This window comes from Peromyscus leucopus, chromosome 3 (genome assembly GCF_004664715.2).
Source record: "Peromyscus leucopus breed LL Stock chromosome 3, UCI_PerLeu_2.1, whole genome shotgun sequence".
In the NCBI taxonomy this organism is placed as follows: domain Eukaryota; kingdom Metazoa; phylum Chordata; class Mammalia; order Rodentia; family Cricetidae; genus Peromyscus; species Peromyscus leucopus.
The window spans coordinates 143460943-143482958 of NC_051065.1; the positions used below are offsets into that span (position 1 = coordinate 143460943).

Below are 22016 nucleotides of genomic sequence, written 5' to 3' on the forward strand. Positions count from 1 at the left end.
ATGCTTTTGGTGCAGAGCTTACAGTTTTCAGGGTTTCCCTGATTATCTCCACATTTGATGATTAGCCACTGATCATAGCTGTATTTAACCTGTAAGAACCAGTTCACGAGACTCCAAAAGTATCTGAGCCTATCAGAACACTGACTGTACTAGAGTTGGTCATTTGACAAAATCTTCCCAGATATGTACCACCAGGCCAGGCACTCAGCTTTAGGTCTCTTAGTCCAGAAAGTTTCACACATGCAGGACCCATAGTCATTTCTGCATGAGGGTTCTTAGGAAAAATATGCATGGTTGCCAGCTGGCATTCATGGTGATAGGGGGTGCTTGGAAGGGATTTGCTGTAAAAAGGTAAATATGAATGACTTGAAAAGGAAGAAAGACATGTACAGTTTTAGCAAGTAGAAAAAGTTAATTCTGTTGTGATAGCACTTTGGAATATTTTGGTGCCTTGACGCTCTTCTGTGTCTCCAAAGAAGTTTGGACTTTTATCATAGACCATTGAGAAAAATGAATCTTTGGGTCCTTCTCATCTAGAAAGAAAGATAAGTAATCAAGGTATTAGATTTTGGGGGGAGGTATATGTGGTTTGGATGTGTTCTGTGTACATGTTCATGGGGGTGCATGTATGTGGGTATGCATGAATGGCTATATGTGTGTGGAGGTCTGATGTCTTCCTTGATCATTCGCCACTTTCTTTTGAGACAGGGTCTTTCAGTGGACTTAGAGGTCAGAGCTCATCAGCTGGCGAGTCTGGCTTGCCATTGAACTCCATGGGTCCTCCTGTTTCTTCCCCACTCTCTCTCTCCAGCATTGGGGTTATAGATGCCTGCCCATGCTCCCAGCTTTTACATAGGTTCCGGGAATCCAAACTGAGGTCTCTTTATACAACAGACACTATCCAGTAAGCCATCTCACCAGTCTCTAGAATTTTTCCTTTTTAATTTTTTTCTGTAGTGTTGGTGATTGGAGCCAGGGCCTTGGCATGCCCTCCGTCCTGAGCTGCGCTTCAGCCCAAGAGCTGTTGGACTTGAAAAGCACAAAGCACCAAAGAATGCCCTATCAGTGCAGAACTATAATGAAACGCCTCCCAGATATCGAGTTACCATGCCAAGTAGTGTCACGCATAACAAAAACCACAATGACTTCATCAGACACTATCAGAGAAGGAAAGACATCTTATTCTGGTCTTAGTGTCAACAAGGAGGAAAGGAAACCGAATGCCTCACAGGGCCCCGTGACACTTCCGCCCGTTGTTCTTTGGAATGTGGTTTACAGAACAGTGGACCCGCGGGCAGGCAGAAGACAGCGGCCTCTGGGTGCCGCTGTGAGGAGCAAGTAGGTGGTGGAGAAATGGAGAGAAAGAGATGCAGAGCGGTTCATGTGCTGTGGAGAGAGGCGGAACTGGTCAGGCAGCAGCAGTGAGAAGCAGGCTGATATGAGTGGCCTGCGCTGCCACCTGAGGCCCTGTGACATCTGGGCCTGTGTGGTCACTGGGGGCCATGTCTGCGTTTGTGGCCCCACTGCAGCTGGGGTCTTGTGTTGATGTCTGTGGCCCGTGTTACCACCAGAGGCCATGAGAATGCCTGAGATCTGTACTTCTGCCTAAAGCCCTGTTGATGTCCAAGGGCCCTGTTGATCAGGCCTTGCCCCTCACTGGCCCCGGGAGAGCTGGTCCTGCCCCCTCCCTGGAAGCAGTGGGAGAGCGGGCTCTGCCCTTTACCGGAGAACTGGCCCCAGTGGTGTGGCCTGAACATGGGAGAGCCGGCCCTACCCCTTGCTGGTGGCAGTGTGACAGAGCAGGTAGTGGTGTGGGCACGGGAGAGCTGGCCCCAATGGCATGGTCAAGGGAGAGTTGGCTCCACTCCTCGATGGCTGCCAAGGGGAGAGCTGGCCCTTGCCTGAGTTGGGTCCCAGCAGAGGCCAGGGCTAACCAATTCTGCTACCACCCAGGCCTGCCTCCAGAGTTCTGAGTTGGCCCACCCCAACATCTGTGACGTGCTGGAGCAGTGAAAGGACCAGTTTTGCAGAACCATAGCTGCAGGATTTCCATGACTGGGCGACGGCAGGATGGGTACCCGAGATGAGTCTCAGTGAGGGTTCGGTATTGATGGTATAGCAGAAGCCAGGGGCCTTGAACCAGACCAACGACTCATTGCAAGGAACATACACAAGTAAAACTGTTTGGGAAAGGGTATACCTGGGACACACCGCCGCTCCCAACACCATGACCAACGCATATGTGATGGAGAGATGGGCAAGGCAGAGCAAAGTGGGTTTTTTTAAAATCATTTTTCTTCTGGGGGGAAGCTACAAGGGTGGAGGGTGGACATGGAAAGACTGAGAAATGAGTGGGATAGGATGCATGATGTGAAATTCCCAAAGAATACAAAAAAAAATGAACACAAAGAACAATGGGCCCCTGGCCAGGGAGAAAGAACTGCAGAAGCTTTTGTGCAGGAGAACCACCCAGGTGTGGGGTTGCTTGCAAGCTTGGCCAGGTAGCGGCTGCTGCAGCCTTGGCTGGGCTCCATCTGGCCCAGACAACACTCATAACACTGCTGGGTTAGCTGTCACGTGTGGTGATGGATGATGGCTTTGGCCTGATTCTGAGGCATGGATCCACTGCAGTGTGCTATGGTCCTATGTGAGTCCTAGGCACATATGAGGAGGCGAGGATAGCACACATCAGCTTATATGCTGGAGCAGACCAGGCTTGGCGCCTACATCTTCCCAAGCAGTGTGGCCTATAGGTCAGGGAAGCTGCATCCTTATTCTGGACCACTGGATTGGTGATAGTGATGAGGCAGCCAAGGAAGTGTTTGATTCTGGGATCCTAGCATGGGCCCTTGGGCAAAATTATAGAGTCCCAGAATAGGATGGGTGGGAACATAGAGGCCTCCTGTGTTTACAAGTCACCTCCTGTTGTGGGATATTTTGATCACACTCTGACACTCCCAAGACCGATGAGGTTAAACCTTGAGTCAGAGGGTGGCATCAACATTCAGCTGGCTAAAATTAGAGGTTTTGGTGGACCCAGATTAGGATAGACACAGGAAGGGATAGGGAGGGGCTTAGATTCTCAGGCTTTTTCAATCTGTAAGTGTGGAGAGACAGGGTCAGTTGATGGTCCCTCCATCGCTCTTTGGATTTATCAGATTTCACCCCAATATAGGACTCCCAAGTTTTATTTACGAATAGAACAATGTAAGTAATCATTTCCTCTGGTGCTTCAACATATTCAATGTTTTTGTCATATAGTGAGTCTAACTAAACCTGGTGACAGCAGCTCCAGCTCTTCAGTGGTATCTCACAGCACTAGAGAACTTTGCCCCATGATACCCTTCCCCAAGGGGCTCCTTCCAACCCTACGTGCCACCCAGGCACCAACGCAGCTCCACTCCACAGTTCGCAGGAGGCATCACTGGCAGTGTCGCAGCCCACACCTGCAGGTCCAGCACCGTGGAAGCAAAGACAAGGGTTGTTTTCCTAGTTCCAGCCCATCCTGGATCACACAGCAAGACCCTGTCTCAAAACCGAGGGCTGTGAATGTGGCTCAGTGGTAGAGTGCTGACGCAGAACCTGCTGGGATTGGAACCCAGCACTGGAGGAAAATACCAAAAAGGTGTGTGTGTTAGAGGCAGACCTTTCCATATGGGGGCAGATCCTGTGGTTCTCTGTGTGTGGGTCCTTTATACCCCAGGGACCTTACACAGTTCTTGTCTCCATGTATCTGTATCCACTTGTCCTCAACATGGCTCTTTATTAGAATTAAACTCTTAAAAACTCTTGATGCCCTCATCAACTTATCACTGGAGGAGGAACCAAAGAGTTGGTGTGTTTTAAAGCTCCCTCATCATACAGCTAAGGTTGGAGCCACTGTCCTGTTCTTTGAGCTCAGTTAACTTCTCCAGAGCTGTGTATGGAATAAGGCATCCAGGACTTCCACCTTGATTGCATTCTGAGGGCAATTCTTTGGGGTTTGTCTCTCTCTGTATATCTCCCCCGTGTTGTTTGGTAGAGACAATACCCCAAAGAGTTAGCCAAAAGGACTACATGAAAACCTGTTCAGATAGAGAGACTACAACACATGATAAACACTTTATGAAGTTTAACTCATGCTCCAAGACAAACTGTAGCAAAGGATCACATATTTGTGTTCTTACCATCAGGTCAGCATCGTTCTGAGCACATTATGTGTACCATTCAACACATTCTGTTCTGTTCAAGGTCGAGTGCAAGGCGAATGAGCTAATGGGTTTTCAGGACCACTTGACCACAGAACGAATCAAACACACACCACGACAAATGCTGAATGCCTTTATCATCCCATGTTTCTCACTTGCCACTAAACTCTCTACAAAGCTTTACAAACATTCTGTTCCAAGTGTTCAAGGTGACTAAAAATTGAGAACTCAGCAGAAGTCTGGTGGGTTCTGTTGCCTTGTTAAGCCAAGTTCCTATTATTAAGAGATGCCCGGTCAGTGTCACGTGGAATAATTAAACTAATTTGATAAGAGGATATGCTGATACTCATGCAAGAGACAGGAAAGGGCTAGCTCCTCAGAATGAGGGGATGGCGAGAAAACAGTCCTTGAAAGGGCCTACTGTGCATTTTTCATACAGCATGGGTTTTCACAACCCTAGGCAGAGAGTGTTCAGGTAATCCTTGTGTGTGTACACATGTTCATGCATGTGCACGTGCACAAGTGTGTGGGTGCAAGTGGAGGTCTGAGCCATCGCTCTACCTCCAGCATTCAGGAGTAACAAATTGCTCCACGTTCCACCTTTCAGTGTGTGAATTTGTAATGAGGTGAGTGCACAGCGGGGACAGTGTCTCTGCTTCAGGAGGGTTCAAGGGGCGGGAGCATCAGCCATGATAGGTAGTCGCTCACTGGCTCACTAGGTTCCTCTGGCCACTGCAGAGCAACCCTCGTGGCCTAGATACCTCACTCAGTGCCCCAGGCTGGCTTTGAGCTGGAACAGAAAACTCTTGCTGTAAAAACACAGCTCTCCATGTCCCTTCCCCATTCCAACAGGAGCTGTGTCTGTACTTGGGGAGAAGCCAAGCACAGCAAAAGATTTCAACAGAGAACTGAGGAAACACCCCCACTGAGGTTCTCATAGCAACATAATCACGCACAGCAGCAGCCTATTTCGGTGGGAGCCTGCTTCAGTTCCCCTCCTCCCCTGTTAGTCACAGAATGGATGAACAAGCAGAAGGAGGGTGGGGTGGAGACAGTGTTGGGTTGGAAGTCCGGGAGGCTGGAGAGCTGCTTTCAGAGGCTTCCACAGCTCGTCAAAAGATCATAGACTAATGTCCCCTTTTCTCTGACCCAGGGGCCTTACCTGCAAGAGGCCTGGCCCAATGTGTGGGCGGGGACCTTGCTTTTCTAGTCTTATTTGATTGTACAAGTATCGAGCCTCTTTTGATCTAGCATCTCAGAGTTTTTTGGTTTTTTTTTTTTTTTTAATCTGGGAGAAGGTGCTTGGAAAACAGGAGGCACCAGAGGGTAAGGGTCACTCTTTAGATGCACTTATGCCCCCGCTCCCCTATATAACTTTTGGAAGAATGGCAGGATGGTAGTGAAGAGGGACCAGGTATTGCCAAAGATCTGCTCATTTGCACCCAACTCAAATTCAGGTCTGTGGACTGAGAAGGCTGAGGTTATTCATTTGAATTTACTCTTGTTCGGAGCAGATAATAAATGTGGTTCAGTTAACCCACGCTTCTTGCTGCATTTTCTTTAATCCTTCTCATTCTTCATCGTCTCCTCTTTCCGCTTTTCACTTCGCACCCCCACTTATAGCAATGCCTCTTCTCTTTGCCGGAGGATCTGGTCTGATGGAGGATTCATCATGCTGAGCCTGGTTTGGCCCTTTTCCTCAATGGATCCGGGTTAGATGAGGACAGTCACTCTTACAATTTCAGGCTATCAAAGGTTATGATCAGAGTAAGCAGGACATTTGGATTAGATAAGTCAGACAGGGACCAAAATGAAGAGAGCAGAATGCTCCAGGGCCATCTGTGAGGTCCCTGTCCCTGACCTGTGGACTGGAAAACCTGAATGTTCAGTTGTCTTTGAGATAGCCAGCTAAAGTGTCCTGAGTCCGGCCTCCTTCCCCCATTGTTCTATCCCCCAGTGCCTGACAGATGGCCCGAAAGAGAGAAAAAAGCTCTCAAAGTGAAGACAGGAATGCATTGTATAAAAATTCACACCCCCCGCTGCCGCCCAAACTCCCTTAAAAAAGGATCCAGAGAATCCTAATGGGTACGTGACATCCTCACAGCTCTCTCCCATAAAAGGGACTTCAAGATCTGGTGATGGTGGGGGGAGGGGTCGGGAAGGGGGGAGGAGAAACATGTGGGCCCAGGGTAGGGGGGCTGTCAGGCAAGACAGGGATAGGGAAGCTAGACCGCAAGCCCTTTCATTGACTTCTTCCTGACCGTTTTCCCAAGCCACCTCGAGCGGCCACCTTCACCCCAACCCGGTCCTCCTGAGAGGGGTTTGAAGCCCTTTTTAGTCTTGGGCTCGGAGGGTGAAGGAAAGGCTAGATAGTGACGGCCTATTCAGTCCTAGAGTTGAAGGAGTTAAGGACTCCCCCCGCCCCCCATCCAGACACCCATCCTTTCACTCCTCAAACCGTAATCCACGAAGGATCCAGGAATCGCCCGGGAGGAGGGGTGGGGGGAGACGACGAAGACGCGGGTAACGGTGGCCGAGTCTTGCCCCGAGCTTGCCCTAGCTAGGAGGACTTGCACCAGGGCTGAGAACCTCCAAAAGCCTCGCGGACGCAAGCTTCCGGGAGCCTGGCGCGCGGCCCTGCGGCGTGCGCTCAGCCCTAGCCCCCGCGCCAGGTGTGCGCCGCGCCAGGAGCGGAGCGGAGCACAGGCGGCCCCCAGACCCCGCGGTCCCGGGCACGGGGGCGGGCTGGGGGTCCCCGCCGTCAGCGCCCCGCCACCGCTCGCTCCCGCGCACCTCCCACCCCGCCCCCACTCACCCGCTCAGCCCCCGGGAGCGCCGAGCAGGACGCGTGTTGCTTCGCCCAGCGATCGGCAGAAGTTGGGAGAGTTGGCGTCCGCCTCCCGCCTGCCGGACTTGGGAGCCGCGGCTAGAGCCGGCGAGCCCGCGGGGCCGCCTCCCTCCCGCCCAGCCCGCCGCGCAGGGGAGAGGGGCGCGGAGGGGGTCGCGAGCTCGACCAGAACTTGGAAGTGTGCGAAGGGATGCGAGGCAGATGAGGAGCGAGGAAACGTGAACAAAGTGGCGACCGCAGGAGGGACTCCACGGAGCTCGATTGTCGCGGAGGACGCTCTAGGAGAGGGGCTGGCTGGGGATTTTTTATACCCCTTCCTCTCGCATTCTTTGGCTCTCTTTTAAAGCCACACCAGCCCTCTCTCTTTCTTTACTATCTCGAATCCCCAAACCCTTGCTGGCTCTTATGGGCATGAAACACTCCTCCCGCTGCCTGCTCCTCCGGAGGAAAATGGCGGAGAACGCAGTCGAAAGCACGGAGGTAAGGAGGCGACTGGGCCGGGGCTTTAGGCGACCCTGCAGCCCACCGGGACCCCTGTGTGCCGCCGCTGGTTGCTGCCACTACCGCTGCCTTGGTGTCAAACTTTCCCCATCCCGCTTGTGTCTCTGCCGGCAGAGAGAGAGAGAGAGAGAGAGAGAGAGAGAGAGAGAGAGAGAGAGAGAGAGAGAATGAGAGGAGTATGGGAGGGGGCCGACGGTGCATGTCTCAGCGCCCCCCTCCTGAAAATGTAAAAGTCTCTTTCACCCCCATCACCCTCTCCTGCCACCCGCTGCTCCCTTCCTGCTCCCCCAAGTCCCAGACCCTGGGCAACCCCGTTCCCTTGCCCGTGTGCACTGGATTCCGATAATGATCCCGGATTCCGGCTTTACGCAGAGCTGGGGTGAGTTATATTAGGGCCCAGGTCTGCTCCCTGCAGTGCCTCGACCATCTCCCACCGCTGCCTGGGCTTTACCCTTCAATCTCCAGGCGGTCCCCAACCTCCGGGTCCCTGCAGCACCGCGGAGAGCTCCCGGCCTCAGGGGGCCGTAACTAGGAGGCGGTACACAAGCACCTGCAACCAGACCCCCTCCAACCCACGTCGGGGCGCGACTGGAGGTCTGCAGTCCACGAGTGCTGAAGGAGACGCGGGAGCGCGCGGAACCCGGGGAGGGCACGGAGACCGCGGCCCCATTCAGCACCAGGGACAGCGCCCGTGCCTGCCGCAGCGGAGCCCGCACAGGCGGTGGGGGTTGCGCGCCCTGGGCTGCGGCGCGAAACGGGTCTGCGGCCACTTGTCCCGCAGCAGCTTTTAAGGAGGCCGCTCTAGCTCCGCAAATGATACTCTTGTCCTCCGTCTTCGGCAACCCTGACCGCAGCCCTTTAGCTGCCCTTTCTCTACTCCGGAGTTGACCCTGATCTTCAGAGAGCCCAGCAGGGCTTTGCTTTGCGTCCCTAGCAAGTCTGTTCTTATGCCTCACTCTGACCCTGCTGTCATCACCACGGGATTGTTCCGCGGCTCTGGGCACCTGTAGTCACGGAGGGAAATGGCGTGGGCAGCCCCCTTACCTTCGCGGAGGAACCGTGCGCCGAGGTGGGGGCGGAGTGGGGTGTGTGTGATCATCCCTTATTCGGTGGCAGGAAAAAGACACAGAGCAAACTCCGGGGCTCTATTAATAGCCCGGTGTCTGGTGGGGCTGCCGTACATTTCACATACGGTAACCCATATGCAGCGTGGGGCGGGGATGGGGGTGTGGCGCGGAAACTGTCCCGGCCTTTCGGAAATGCAAAAGCAATGTGAAGACCCTCCAGGCCTTGTTTCCTAGAGGTCACAACTCATCCCCATCCCACAGTGTAGGCAGCAAAGCTTAAGAATCCCCATTTCCTGGGCCCTAGAGACAGCATGCTTCTGGCAACTGTCGATTTTTGAAACAAACATGCTCTGGAGCTCGAAAGACACAGGGCATTCAGCAGCTAATGTTTTCTCCTTGAGTTAGGGCAAAGCCAGCCCGCTTGTCGTCATTCCTTGGTCCATCCTCTTTCCCACCCCTAGCCGGAGATCAGACCTTTGAAACGAGTATAGCACCAGGCGCTCAGCTTCGCAGCAGAGCCGGTCTCTCCATTCCCCTCCCCCTCCGTCCTCTGATCGCCCACCCGAGGAACAGGTTTCTAAAAATAGCTCCGAGTCTCAAGGCCGCGCTCTAGTAAAGTGTTGGGCCGCCAGCACGTAGCAGTCCCTGCCGCTCGGTAGCTGTAGCTCTTCCCCTCTGTTCCCCTACCGCATCTCATCTCTACTTGTCTTAAAAAAAAAAAAAAATTAAAATTAAAATGTGAAAGTTTTCGTGGACCCTGGTCCGCCATCACCCGGACTGCTGCATGGAGTCTGGTGCAGACCCGGGCCACATTCTGCAGAGTTGGCTGCGGCTCTCTCCCCCTCCGTGAGGGTTAAAGGCGTCCGGAGCAGGCAGAGCGACGCGCGACAGGCTATTTTTACTTGCTTCCCCCGCTGCTCCACGCTCCCCCTTCTCAGCAGTCGCACATGCCAGCTCTGCTCAAGGCATCAATGAAAACAGCAGTAGAGGCGGCGGCGACGGCGGGGGACGGGGCGAGGTGGGGGGGCGGGCAGAGAGAGAGATAAAAAGAGAGAGAGAAAGAGAGACAGAGACAGAGAGAGGTGTGGGGGGAGGGAGGGAGCACAAGGGCAGCTTGGTAGGAAAAGACCCAGCTGGGGCCCCTTGGAGGGAAAATGAACCAAAGGAGAACGGAGGAGGTTCAGCTCTCGGCAACTTCCTTGGAGAAAGGATGGAGCACAGACTTGGTCAAACAAACGTGCCCAGCGAGGCATCCAGGCCTCGTGACTACTGCTTGGTTTTCCTCCAGGAACGGGCTGTTTTTGGAATAAGCTAGGAGCAAAACAGTGCTTCCAAAGTGGGGTATTGTGGGGGTGCGTTGCCTGCACGTTGTAGGGCTGGCAAGAGCAACCTTGTGGATGTGTGGAGGTCGGGGTGACAATGGTTCCTGCCCAGTCCCTAGCAGGTACTCACTCTGTACCCGGAAAAAGTAGGTCCCCAAGACCCCAGGTGGCCTGGCTCTTGCCCTCAAAGAACTCACAGGTTAGTGGACATTCCTGCTGGAGAGCCCTGTTGCATCCTTCCAGGCCTCTTGCTGGTGTTAGCACATGCCTTGTGTTCTGTCTTCATACTAGGGCTGTGAGGGAAGCAAAGGTTAGTATTTGTTTCTCATTTTACTTGAGGCCACAGAGTAGGCTGAGGTCAGGTAGTGTCTACAGCCAGCTGGTGGGTTAAATCAGGCTTGGAACGTGGATCGCCCTCAATTTTGATTCATTGCTCTTTGCCCTACACTTGCTATTTCTAGCAAGATGCCATGTGTGAATGGGAGTGGTGGGGAGTAGGAGGAGAGGATTACTTTGGAAGGGAAAGAGGCAATGGGGAGGGAGGCTGAGAGCATGGCAGGATGAGAGTTTTTTGTTTTTTGTTTTTTTATTTTTTTCATAAGGTAAAGACTTGGAAAGAGATGGCAGTCATCAGGTAGGGGTGGTTTGGTGAGGAATGTGGTGGGGGGGTGGGGGTGGGTGAGAGAATGTAACAGTATGTACTGTGACCAAAGTCTCCGGGCCTGGGAGCAAGGTGAGAAGCTGGGGCATAGAGCTTTGTGGTTACAGTGGGTCTTGGGTGTACTTCCAATCACTTTGATTTTGGTTTCTTAACTTGTTAATCTGAGCTGATTCCGCGTGTGGTGTAAGAACACGACAGGGCGGTCCCTGACCTCACTTCCTGCCTTCTTCTGTGCCCTCAGCCACACTCCTCTTCCCATCAATCTCCTGTACCCCAGTCAAGCCTTGAACTCTTGAGGGTGACCTTGAACCCCTGATTCTCCTGCTGGGATTATAGGCCTGTGACAGTGCCGGGGATCAAACTCAGGACTTTGTGAATATTAAGCAAACACTCTACCAACTGAGCTACATCTTCAGCCTGGTGCTGGGGCCTCCTGTGACATCTGCAGAGCCTCCACCCCCACCCCTTGCAGCTTACCCTCAGTGCTCAAGGAAGGCCCCCTTTATTTCTATGCTAGGACCCTAGCCTGCAGCAGCTGGCCATGCCTGGGCCTGTCTCACCATCCCTGCATGCCCTGCACGGTGCTTTTGAAAGGATAAATCTGCTTTGATAGGTCAGCTCTCTCAAAACTTAGGAGTTACCCCATTCCCCACAAGGTACTGGAGTTCTTAGCACAGTGGACAAAGCCCTTTAATATCTGCCTCATGGGAATCTCCAAGATGACTAAATTTAGGCTTGAATGCTTTTGTGTTCTTCCCTCCATCGATGATGCTTCTTCCTATTCTCCTTTCTGGGGGAAAAAAACGTCTTCCTCAACCTGCAAGACTCAAATCAAATGTTGCTTCCTCTGGGCAGCCTTCCCAGATCTCTCATTTAGCCTTTCTCCCCAGGGAGAGCAACCTATTGCTCCTTCTTGGGCATTTGTGCGGCCTGCCTCTTGCTTTTCCTATTGCAAGATAATTGTCTTTTAAACATGTCTATTTCTCCAACTGGATATGCAACATTTTTCTACATGTCTTATTTTTGGCACAGTATCTGCTGCACAGTAAATAATGTGTAGATAGAATTGATTTGTGTAATTATAAGACTTTCCTGAGCCTTCTGACTTTCTAAAAATTGGGGTTCTCATCTCATATTCTTCTGCTGTGCTTGAGCTAATGCAGTCTTTTAAAACTCACAATGGACAAAGATTCTGGGAATCCAGATGTTGCAACCATTCAAAGCACTCTGGCGCATTCATGGACCTATCCAATATTTAGTAATCATTGCCTCTTGCTATGGGATATTCATATAAAAGAAGATAAATGTATTAATCACAAGGGCCTCTTACAAGCCAGGGGGTTAAGGGATCCTTCTCTATTTTTCTTGCTGTACTGGTTCTTGGTGAAAACCTGGTGCATTATTAATGGGTTAGTGATTCCTTGATTGAGGATCCATCACCCTAAAGGAGAACACCAGGGATAGGAAAAAAAAAAAACAAAAACAGTTTTTAGCAGTAATCATCTCAAAGAATGCTTCTTGGATGTTCTATTGACTTGCTGGTCCAGAAGGAGAATCCTCACAGACTGAGGAGGACCCTTCAGTGACGACAGAGTATGGGTACCCATGAGCACAGCTGGAGTTACAGGGTAACGGAACTGACTTCCTGAGTGCAATGTAGACTTGTGGTGCCCGTTGGCCTCAGCTTCACTTTTAGCTGAAATGCCTGGCCCCATCACCCCAATGTCAGAGAACTGAGAGATAGGAGTGGGAGGATACAGGAGGCAGCTGCTTCTCTGTGGATGGTCCACCTCTAAGTCTCTATCTGAAGAATGTGGCCACCGGCACCTACTCAGGCCCAGCAGTCAGTGGCTGGGTTTACGTCCAGTTCTGGGATCCCTGGATGTGTTGCTTTGTTGAACCAGTCATGTCATGAGATTGCTCTTATGACTAAATACACTCAGGCTTGTTCTGGGGTTGGGAGACTGGCTCGTTCCTGGCCAACACTTGCTGTTTGACTGTTATCCTGCCGGCTTTTAAGAATCTTGCCAGGAGAAGTTCAGTCTGGGAGGACTCTCCCTTCCTTGCTTCTCTTGTTGAAATGGCCCCTAATCCATAATCCACATCCGTTTTTCCTTCTTCAGCAAACACTGATTTCAACCCCGAAGTGAGCTTAAGAGAATTAAGAAGATACCCACATGTTTTTCCCCCCTGGCAAATTTGGCTTTGTAGAAAGTCCTAAATTGGCTTTTGGCTGTCAAGGAGGGTGAAACACAACACTCCTGTCTCCAGTTTGGGAGTGAGCTTCATTTCCTCCTCCCTGCTAACTGCAATGTGAAGCAATTCTCACATACCAGTGTGGAACACGCAAGAATCTGTAAAAACACTGCTTACACCTTGGACTGTACTGTGCCAGCAGGGAGGAAACAGGCAGCTTGACAATGTGTGAGCTGCCAAGGTAACTGCAAGAGGCTATTGTGTGTATAAGACACAGGGGGTTTCATCCTTTCAAACCGAAGCAGTCAACGGAAGGACAGGGACCTCCAAAAAGTTGCTTTGTCATTGCTTTTGACTCTGAATGCTCTTACCCAACATGTCTAGTTGCCTGCCCACTCTGTCAAAGGCTTCGGAGAAAATGGTTCCCCTAATTTCCCAGTTATCTCAGTAGTTGAGAAGTTCTTCCTGGAATCTGGGCCTGTCCTCTCCTATTATAATTACAGCTACCTTTGTAAAACTGGGTGGTTAGGTTTCTAGCTAACAGTTTAGCTACTGACTCCTATTTTCTTCTTCTTTTTTTTAAAGACAGAGTCTTATTATGTATTTTTGATTAGCCTGGCATTCATTATGTAGACCTGGCTGGCCTCAAACTTACAGAGCTCCACCTGCCTCTGCCTCCTGAGGATTGGGATTAAAAGCGTGCTCCATCATGCTAAGCCTATTAATTTCTTTTCTAGTTTGTGTTCAGATCTCTCTCTACTACTCTGAGGTCGGGCTTCTCACAGGGTCATGTAGAAGGCAACATTTGAGAAGACTTCTGTCCTGTATCATCCAGCCTGTCAGCTCTTTCACACATCAAATATCTTTTCATATTTCACTTGTTATTAGAATTCTCTCAAGCATCATGGCTTTTCCCAGATTTTTAATGGGCCACCCATAAGTAAAAATATATCTCCTTCAAAGTGTTATTTGATTAAATGCAAACAGTTTGATCTTCACATTTTTATATTGTCATAATCTTAGAGCTGAAAGAAACTCAAATCTAGACAAAGAGAGAACAACACTCCTTTAGTCTTAGAGCAATGACATTTCTGCCCCTTTCAAAGAGAGCGTCAAATTTCTGGTTCTGACTTTTCGAGCATGTTTTCTGGTACATCTTGACCCATAGCATCACCCAAAGCTCTATTTTTCACTACACAGACATTGGAAGTTGTGCACTATGAGAGTTTCTTCCTCTTCATATGACCTTTAGATGCCCTGTTACACATTTCATCCTTTGGGACACTGTGAGACAAATGCTATTCCCATTGTGTAAGTTAAGAAGCCACGGCAAGGATAACTAGTATGACTTTCTAAGGCCCTGACATGAGTATGTGATGGAACCAAGACCCCAAGCTTTGACTCTCTAGTCACCAAGACCCACATTTTGTCCACTTCATGAATCTGGAAAGACATGGGAAAAACCAAAGGCAAGAACTGAAAGATGAAAACAAAGGAAGGAAAATCAGTAGGGTAATGAAGACCTGCAGGCTTGGGAGACACCTAGAAAGAGACCCCAGCCCTGCTTTCCCTTTTCTAGTACTCTCCTGTGGTCTCCACCACCATCTTGCTGCCACCTTCACCTCCGAAGTCCTCAGAAATACCTGTGGATAACAAGGACGTATCAGAACCTGTGGAGGAGACAACTATCTCCCCTTCCCCTGTGCATCCATGCAACTCCTCCCGGAGACCGTGTTGGTGGACCAGGAAAGAACACTCCTGTCTAATAAAGTGCAAGCATCACCTTGGAAGTTAAACTCAAGGCCATGGGCATTACACCTGGACTCTAAGCTAGCTGCTACTTGGTGGGAATGGAGTGTGAACACTGTTTTGTTGTTTGTTTCTTAAAGGATCTTTTTGGTTTCATCACTTCTTTGCATTTCCTAGTGTTGTTGTAGTGGAGTACCATAAACTGGGTGGGCTTCAAACAGAATAAATTAGTTCTTTCACAGTTCTGGAAGCTAGAAGTCTGCAATCCAGCTGCCAGCAGAGTTGGTTCAGTCTGGAGGCTCTGGCGAGCATCCTTTCCTGTTCCTTCCCCTTCTCTTAGCTTCCTGTGGTTGCCAAGGGTGCTGGGCATTTCTTGGCTTGTAGACATAGCATTCCAGTCTCTGCCTCCATCTTCACAGGGTGTTCTGCTGTGGTGTGTGTGTGTGTGTGTGTGTGTGTGTGTGTGTGTGTGTGTGTGTGTGTGTGAAAAGGCCACATTGCCACATTGACTTATCTGCCCTCCCCCACTGCAGTTGGACTTCATCTTAACTTGATCACTTCTGTTAGGATTGCAATCCCAAATGCAGTAAGTTGCTATCTTAGGATTTCCATTGCTGTGATACAACACCATGATCAAAAGCAACTTGGGGAAAAAAGGGCTTATTTCAGCTTAAAAATCTCAGGCTATACTGGATCACTAGGAACTATTTTGTTATGGGATATCTTGATCTCACTCTGACAATCCCAAGAGTGACAATAAAATTTACTTCAAATTAGAGGATGGAACTAGCTACTAGCTGACCAAAACTGGTCACAGAGTTTTTGGAGGACCAAGGACATATAGAGATACACAGGAAGTAGTAGGGAGGGGCTTAGGAGATTCTTGGCCCTTTTGGATCGAGGAAGGAGAGAGAGGAGGTCACTGGTTGCTTCTCTACTGCTTCTCTCATCAATCAAGTTCTTACCCTGATATCTGACTCCCAAGTTTTTATTGATAAAGAATAATTAGATAAACATTTTATCTGGTGTCCAACGTTTGTACACTGTGTAAAGATGTATTTCTGTGATTGGTATAGTAAAAAGCTGAACACTCAATAGCTAGGCAAGAGGTTAGGTAGGATTTCTGGGGACAGAGAGAACTCTGGTAAGAAGAAAGGCGGAGTCACCAGTCAGACATGGAGGAAACAGGAGAAAGGTAATGCCATTTGGCAGAACATAGATTAATATAAATGGGTTAATTTACATTATAAGAGCTAGTTGAGAACAAGTCTAAGCTACGGCTGAGCTTTCATAATTAATATGTTTCCACGTTGTTATTTGTGAGCTGGTGGCTGTTGAAAAAGCTTGCTACACTCTTGGCTTGTTCCCTACAGCTGGCTAAGCCTGCTTTCTTACACAACCCAGGACCACTTGCCAAAGGGTGGCCCCACCCACAGTGGGCCAGACCCTCTCATATCAATTATTAATCAAGAAAATGCCCCATACACTTGCCTACAGGTGATATGATGGAGGTCTTTTCTCAATTAAGGTTCCTCTTCCCAGATGACTGTAGCTCACATCAAGTTGGCAAGACTCAAAACCAAACAAAAACAAAAACTAAAAAATGAGAGACAGAGACAAAACAAAGCTAACAACAACAACAAAACCCCCAAACCACCACCACCACCACCACCACCAAAAACATCCAAGTCAGTCACTTTCATAAATAAATCTTTTCAGGGATACAGTTCAATGTCTAGGTTCACTCAATACAATGCCCACCACATAGTAAGCTGAATACAGAACCTGGCTGACGAATGACTGGACAGTTGATTATCCAGCCCAGGCCATTTCATCACCCCTTCCCTTTCCCCTCTCCACACTGATCTCTTTCCCTTCGCTTAGCTCCCCACCTGGCCCAGGGTCTCTTATTGTAGCTTTTTCCTTAGGCTGTAGCAACGATCACAGGCACTACCATGTTTAATGTTTATACTTTCATTTCCACTGGGCACAGAAAATGCTGGGGGCGGGGGTAGGCACTGTTTTCCTTAACAGCAGCAGTAAAAAGCAGGCCATATCAATTGCATTTTAGAATTGAGGAAATTGCACTGGTTAACTGTCTTGACCAAGAGTATACAGTTGGTAGGGAGCTGGGATGTAATGCTTTGAGTTGGAATGTGCTCTGTTATTGACACATGGTCTCTCTTTCCCCTTCCTTTTTCTCCATTTCTGTCTCTCCCTCTTCAATAGGTTTTTGGTACATGTGTAGTGTATGCATTGCTCAAATGTATGTTGCACATGTATACACGTAGAGGCCAGAGGTCTGTATCAGGTGTCTGCCTTTATCATTGTCAACCTTATTTTTTAAAAAAGCCCTCTCCCTAAACCTGCAGCTTGCCTACCCAGCAAGATAACTGGCCAGCAAGCCCAGGGATCCTCCTGTCTCCAGCTCCCCCTTAATGGGTGTTGGGGATCCAAACTCAGGTCCTCATGCGTCCATGTCAAGTACTTTACCAATGATGCCACCTCCTGACTCTGTCCTCTCTTTTATGGACACTCCTAACTTTAAGCTTGTCTTTCTTTTTGCTCCACACCAGCTCCTACCCACCAGATAAACTTGGAGGCATGAGGACAAACACACAATTGATTGACATCTGCAGACCCGTAACTGGACTGCAGTGGGTTAGCTCCCCAGGGGATTTGTTTGGGAATTGCCAGTAGAGTTATTTAAGTGGCAGAGTAGTGAGCCCATCAGTAGCATGCTGGCAAGGCTACTCTGGGTGGTGGTGGTGGGGGGGACACAGCCAGCCTCTCGGTACTTACTAAAAGTTAAAGCACAAGCTACTGATTTCTTGTGCGAGAGTCTAGCTCTGACCTGCTCTCACCTTTCAAAGGGATCTTGGGTGGGTGAGAGGAATGAGAAAATATTAGAGAGGTAGACCTAGATGACCAGGAGAAAGACAGAGACCCAGGATAGCTTCAGGAGGGCCCTGGGTCAATACCCAACAGCCCAGAGATTTATTCAAAAGGCTTTTTATAACATGCTAAGAGGAGAGGCAAAAGACTTCCTCCTTGCAAGATCAAAGCACACCATGCAGCCAAGTGTAGACCCTTCCAGATAGGGCCGTGGCCAAATCATCTTACGCAGCCCTTCTGGGTAAAGCAAGCTCAGGTTTTCTGACCCTGAGTAAGGTCTCACTAGATAACCTCTGTGGGCCTCCACATTCTTGGCCTTGAGTGAAGGTTGAATGCAGACTCTTGACTTTTCTGGCCGAACTGTGTGTGAGCTTAGCTACCTGCTGCTTGCCAGCTCTCCCAGGTTTCTCCATGTATCCACACCTGGCATTCATCCATGATCTGTAACAGCACTTCATCCTTAGGGCCGTTCTGAGTGGTAAGTGGGTTTGATCATATAAGTACAGTGTTTAGCATGAGGTTTATGCTCAGGAGCATGAGCTATCATTAATCACCTGGGCTTATCGGATGGAGTCTTAAAAGAGGGAGCAGACAAAGAGCCTTAGCTGATGACATCATGCAGTCAGTGCAGCAGAGGCAGGAGCTGAGCAGCTGAGGAAAGGCTTAAATTCAGGTGGTCCAAAGATAGCTGGACACAGGACTCCTGAATATTGCTGCCCTGGGATGCCCTGTTCCCGTGGCAATACCCTTGTCACAGGAGGATGGGGATTCTCTGTGGCTCACAGGCTGACCTACTGCACTGGGAGCTCATTCGCCCTGGAGGGTCAGGACTCTGGTACCCGGTAATATCTACAACAAAAGTGCAATCTCAGAGCATCCCTGCACATCTGAGGGAAATGGGGATGGGGACATCAGTTGGCCAGATTATGGTGAGCCAGAGGAAGCACATAATGGCTCAGGTGCCTTTGAGATCCTCCACAACATGTCTCCTTAAAACAAACAAACAAACAAATAAATAAACAAACAAAAACAAAAAACCCCACCCTTACCTATTAATTACCGTACGAATGTAGCACTCTCCTTCATGTTCTTAACAGAGAGAAACTGAGGAGAGAGATGTCCAGTCTCACAGGACAGATTGGGTGTTTAATTAATGAGTTAAGCATCCTCCTCTCTTGACCATAAATCCCTTAGGAGAAGATTCTGTGTGATTGGCCTGGCCCAGGCTAGTCCAGTTGAGTAGGACCAAATTGGGCTAATGGCACTACAAAGGGAGTGGCGATTAGCAAATTCATTAATTAGGGCCCTATTTGCCACTGTATTGTGGGAGATAATTTCCGGCTGGATGAAGTGAAGTGGTGGCCTTTCAAGATTAGGGCTCCCAGAAAATGAAAGGCTGGAATTCCCGCAGATGCCTTCAATTCAAGGACTCCATCTCTCCCCGACAAGCAGTTATGACAGCAGTTCTCTGAAGAGGCTCAATCAGAGAATACACAAATGATTATAGCCCAGGACAAGTGCAGATGGGATTTTAATTGAGCACTATCCTGTGTCAATATTAACACATATCCGTCCAACTTTTGCCCACAGGTGCGTGTGTAAACTAGGGAAAGGAGGACTAGTTAATGGCTGAGTGACAGTGGCGTTTCCCCTGTGTCCCCCCACACAGGCACCAATCCCCTTGTATTAGAATTTCTTCCATGCCCCTCTGCTCACATTGGAGCGGAAGGCCCCAGTGTGGACCTGAGGTGATTTGGGGCATCAGTTTTGAGTTTTCATCCCTGTGGGATTACAAAGAGCATTTTACAGGATTGGTATTACGTTTAATAATGACTTTGGACATAAAGAAGCCCGACAAATGTTTTCTCTTTTTGCTTCCTCTTGGAACTTTACTCGTCCAGCTTTTGTTTTCGCTGTTAGTGGAAAATTTATAGTTCAGAGTGGGAACAGTTGCTTCTAATGTTCTGGGAGAGCTGATGTGACTGAGAGGCTCCTGGCAGGCTGTGGTGGTGGGGGATGAGTGTCCTCCTGTAGGGGTCTTCGTACCCATGTCAGAGGGGGTAGGTACAGTGCACAGACAGGCATGTTCACGTCCTTACACACTCATCAGAGGTGGCTTGAGATTCCTTTCACAGAATGCATGAGGGCAGTTTTAATGGCTGGCTGGAGCTGCTGAGATAGAGGCGGCGCCTGAAGTCTCAGCACGGGGGAGCATGTTACATGTGGGCCGTGGTTAGAATGAGGCTGGTGGATTAGTTACCTTTCCTGTCACTGTGATAAAATACCCGGCAGTAGCAATTTAAGGAATGGAGAGTTTATCCTGGCTCACAGTTTGAGGGTGCAAACCATCATGGTTGGGGAAGTGTTATGTGACATTTTGTTTGTGTTCTGACAAATAAAGCTTGCTTGGAGTCAGGGGGTTATGCTAGCCACTAGTTAACCCTGTGGAGGTCTGCACAGAGAGGAGACAGAAAGTGATAAGGCAGGGCAGAGAGAGGATCTAGACATTTTTGAACGGAGGAACCGGAGGGGTAGAAATCGATTGTGGCTGCTCCCCTGCTTCTCTGATCTTTCAGGTTTTTAGCCTGATATCTGAATCCTGATTTTTTATTGATAAGATTAATTAGATTAATGCTTCAGGGAAGGGTGGAGAAGGGGCAGGGAAAGAATGACTGTGAGGCTGCTGGTCACACTGTCTGCAGGCGGGGAGAGAGAAGCTGAATGCTGGTGCTCCACTTGCTTTCTCCTTTCTAGTCAGTCCAGGCACCCAGCCTAGAGGGTAGTGTCACCCATATTTAAAACAATCTAGAAATCCTTTTAAGACTCACCCAGTGGTCTTTCCTAGGCGATTCTAGGTCCTGTCAAGTTGATAGCTAAGATGAATGGTCACAGGCAGCTGTGGGGACAGTTGAGGCAGAGCCTTGTGGAAAGAGAGCTGGGTTTGGGGTTAGAAAGGTTTTGCAGCCTCAGATCTCCACCGTGTGCTGTTGTAAGGTGCAACGGGCCCCTGAGGGCTGGGATCTGGGCTGCCTTCTCTCTCTCCCGGGCTTTCTCCAGGTGATCTCATCCTTGCTCCCGGCTTCTCCTTGGTTTGTATGTGGTTAGTGTGCAGAGAGTCAATGGATTTGGAAGCTTTGTCCTCAGAATGGCGGGAATGGAAGACGGATCTTTGAGAGGTGGGGCTGGGGTGAAGACGGTCAAATCACATGATAGACGTGAAAGAAATTACCTTTGTGAAGCCCATTGCCCTGTAACAGTGATAGACACAAAGAGGCCGGGCAGAGTGGGGTCCACTCCAGTGAGTCTCCTGGGTTGTACTCTCAGTCCTATGGGACTACAGTCTCATTCTGTTTCCTGGTTTGAGAGGAAAAGGTTCGTTTCTATGTATTGCTGCCGTGACGTTCTCACCTGTCTTCCCTCACCAGAAGCCAAGCCAGTGTGGCAGCCCAACCTCAAACATTGAACCTTGAAACGGTGAGCTATGGAAGTCCCCTTTCATAAGTAGCCTGCCTCCGGTGTTTTGTTCCAGTACTGTGATGCCGACTACTATAGCTTCCTTCCTGGATCATCTGCAGCTGCTTGTCAACCTCAGAGTTGCAGCCAAGCTTTCTCCTCCAAGTTCACCCTGCATGTCTGACTGCCTACAGGACCTCTCCACTTAGATGTCTCACTGGAGTCACGGATTTCTCAGGTGTTCATCTCTAGGCTTCCTCTCCTTCTTCTAGCACACTTTCTTCTGCTCTGTGTATTCTCATCTTGCTGAGCATTAAGTCACTAGAGCTACAAACCTGGACTCTTCTGTGGTGGTATTGTGTTCCCCAAAATATTGTGCACTCTAATAAACTTATCTGTGGTCAGAGACAGAACAGCCACAATATTAAACATAGAGGATAGGCAGTGGTAGCACACGCCTTTAATGCTAGCATTCCAGAGGCAGAAATCCATGTGTTCAAGGATACAGCCAAGCGTGGTGACTCACACCTTTAATCCCAGAAAGCGAGCCTTTAATCCCAGGGAGTGATGGCAGAAAGCAGAAACGTATATAAGGCGTGAGGACCAGAAACTAGAAGCATTTGGCTGGTTAAGCTTTTAGGCTTCTATCAACAGTTTAGCTGAGATCCATTTGGATATGAGGACTCAGAGGCTTCTAGTCTGAGGAAATACGATCAGCTGAGGAACTGGCAAGGTGAGAAAACTGGCTTGTTCTGTTCCTCTGATCTTCCAGCATTCACCCCAATAACTGGCCTTAGGTTTGATTTTATTAATAAGACTTTTTAAGATTCATGCTACATCTTCTCCTTCCTTTCTCTTTAACAAGTCCTGCTGTGTGTGTGTGTGTGTGTGTGTGTGTGTGTGTGTGTGTGTGTGTGTGTGGTGTGTTTCATAGATATGTGTGGTATATGCATGTATATATGTAGGTGCCTGTGCCCAAACATGAAGAGGCCAGAGCAAGACAGGTCATGGGGCATCTTTCACTATCCCTTTCTGCCCTATTGCCTTGAGGCAAGGTCTCTCACTGCATGGGGGCTCACTGACTAAGGCCGATGGCCATCAAGCTCTCAGAATCTGTTTTCCATCCCCTCTCAATGT

At 49.4% G+C, this 22016-nt stretch overlaps 1 protein-coding gene across 1 annotated transcript in view; it reads left to right on the forward strand.

The window, feature by feature from the left end:
• The first annotated feature begins 7034 nt into the window (after window positions 1–7034).
• Window positions 7035–22016, forward strand: part of Prmt8 (protein arginine methyltransferase 8) — a 91355-nt gene continuing 76373 nt past the window's right edge. Inside the window, exon 1 of the mRNA XM_028881532.2 lies at window positions 7035–7515. Within this exon, the coding sequence (XP_028737365.1) occupies window positions 7441–7515 (75 nt within the window). The 5' untranslated portion in view covers window positions 7035–7440. The remainder of the gene's footprint in view (window positions 7516–22016) is intronic.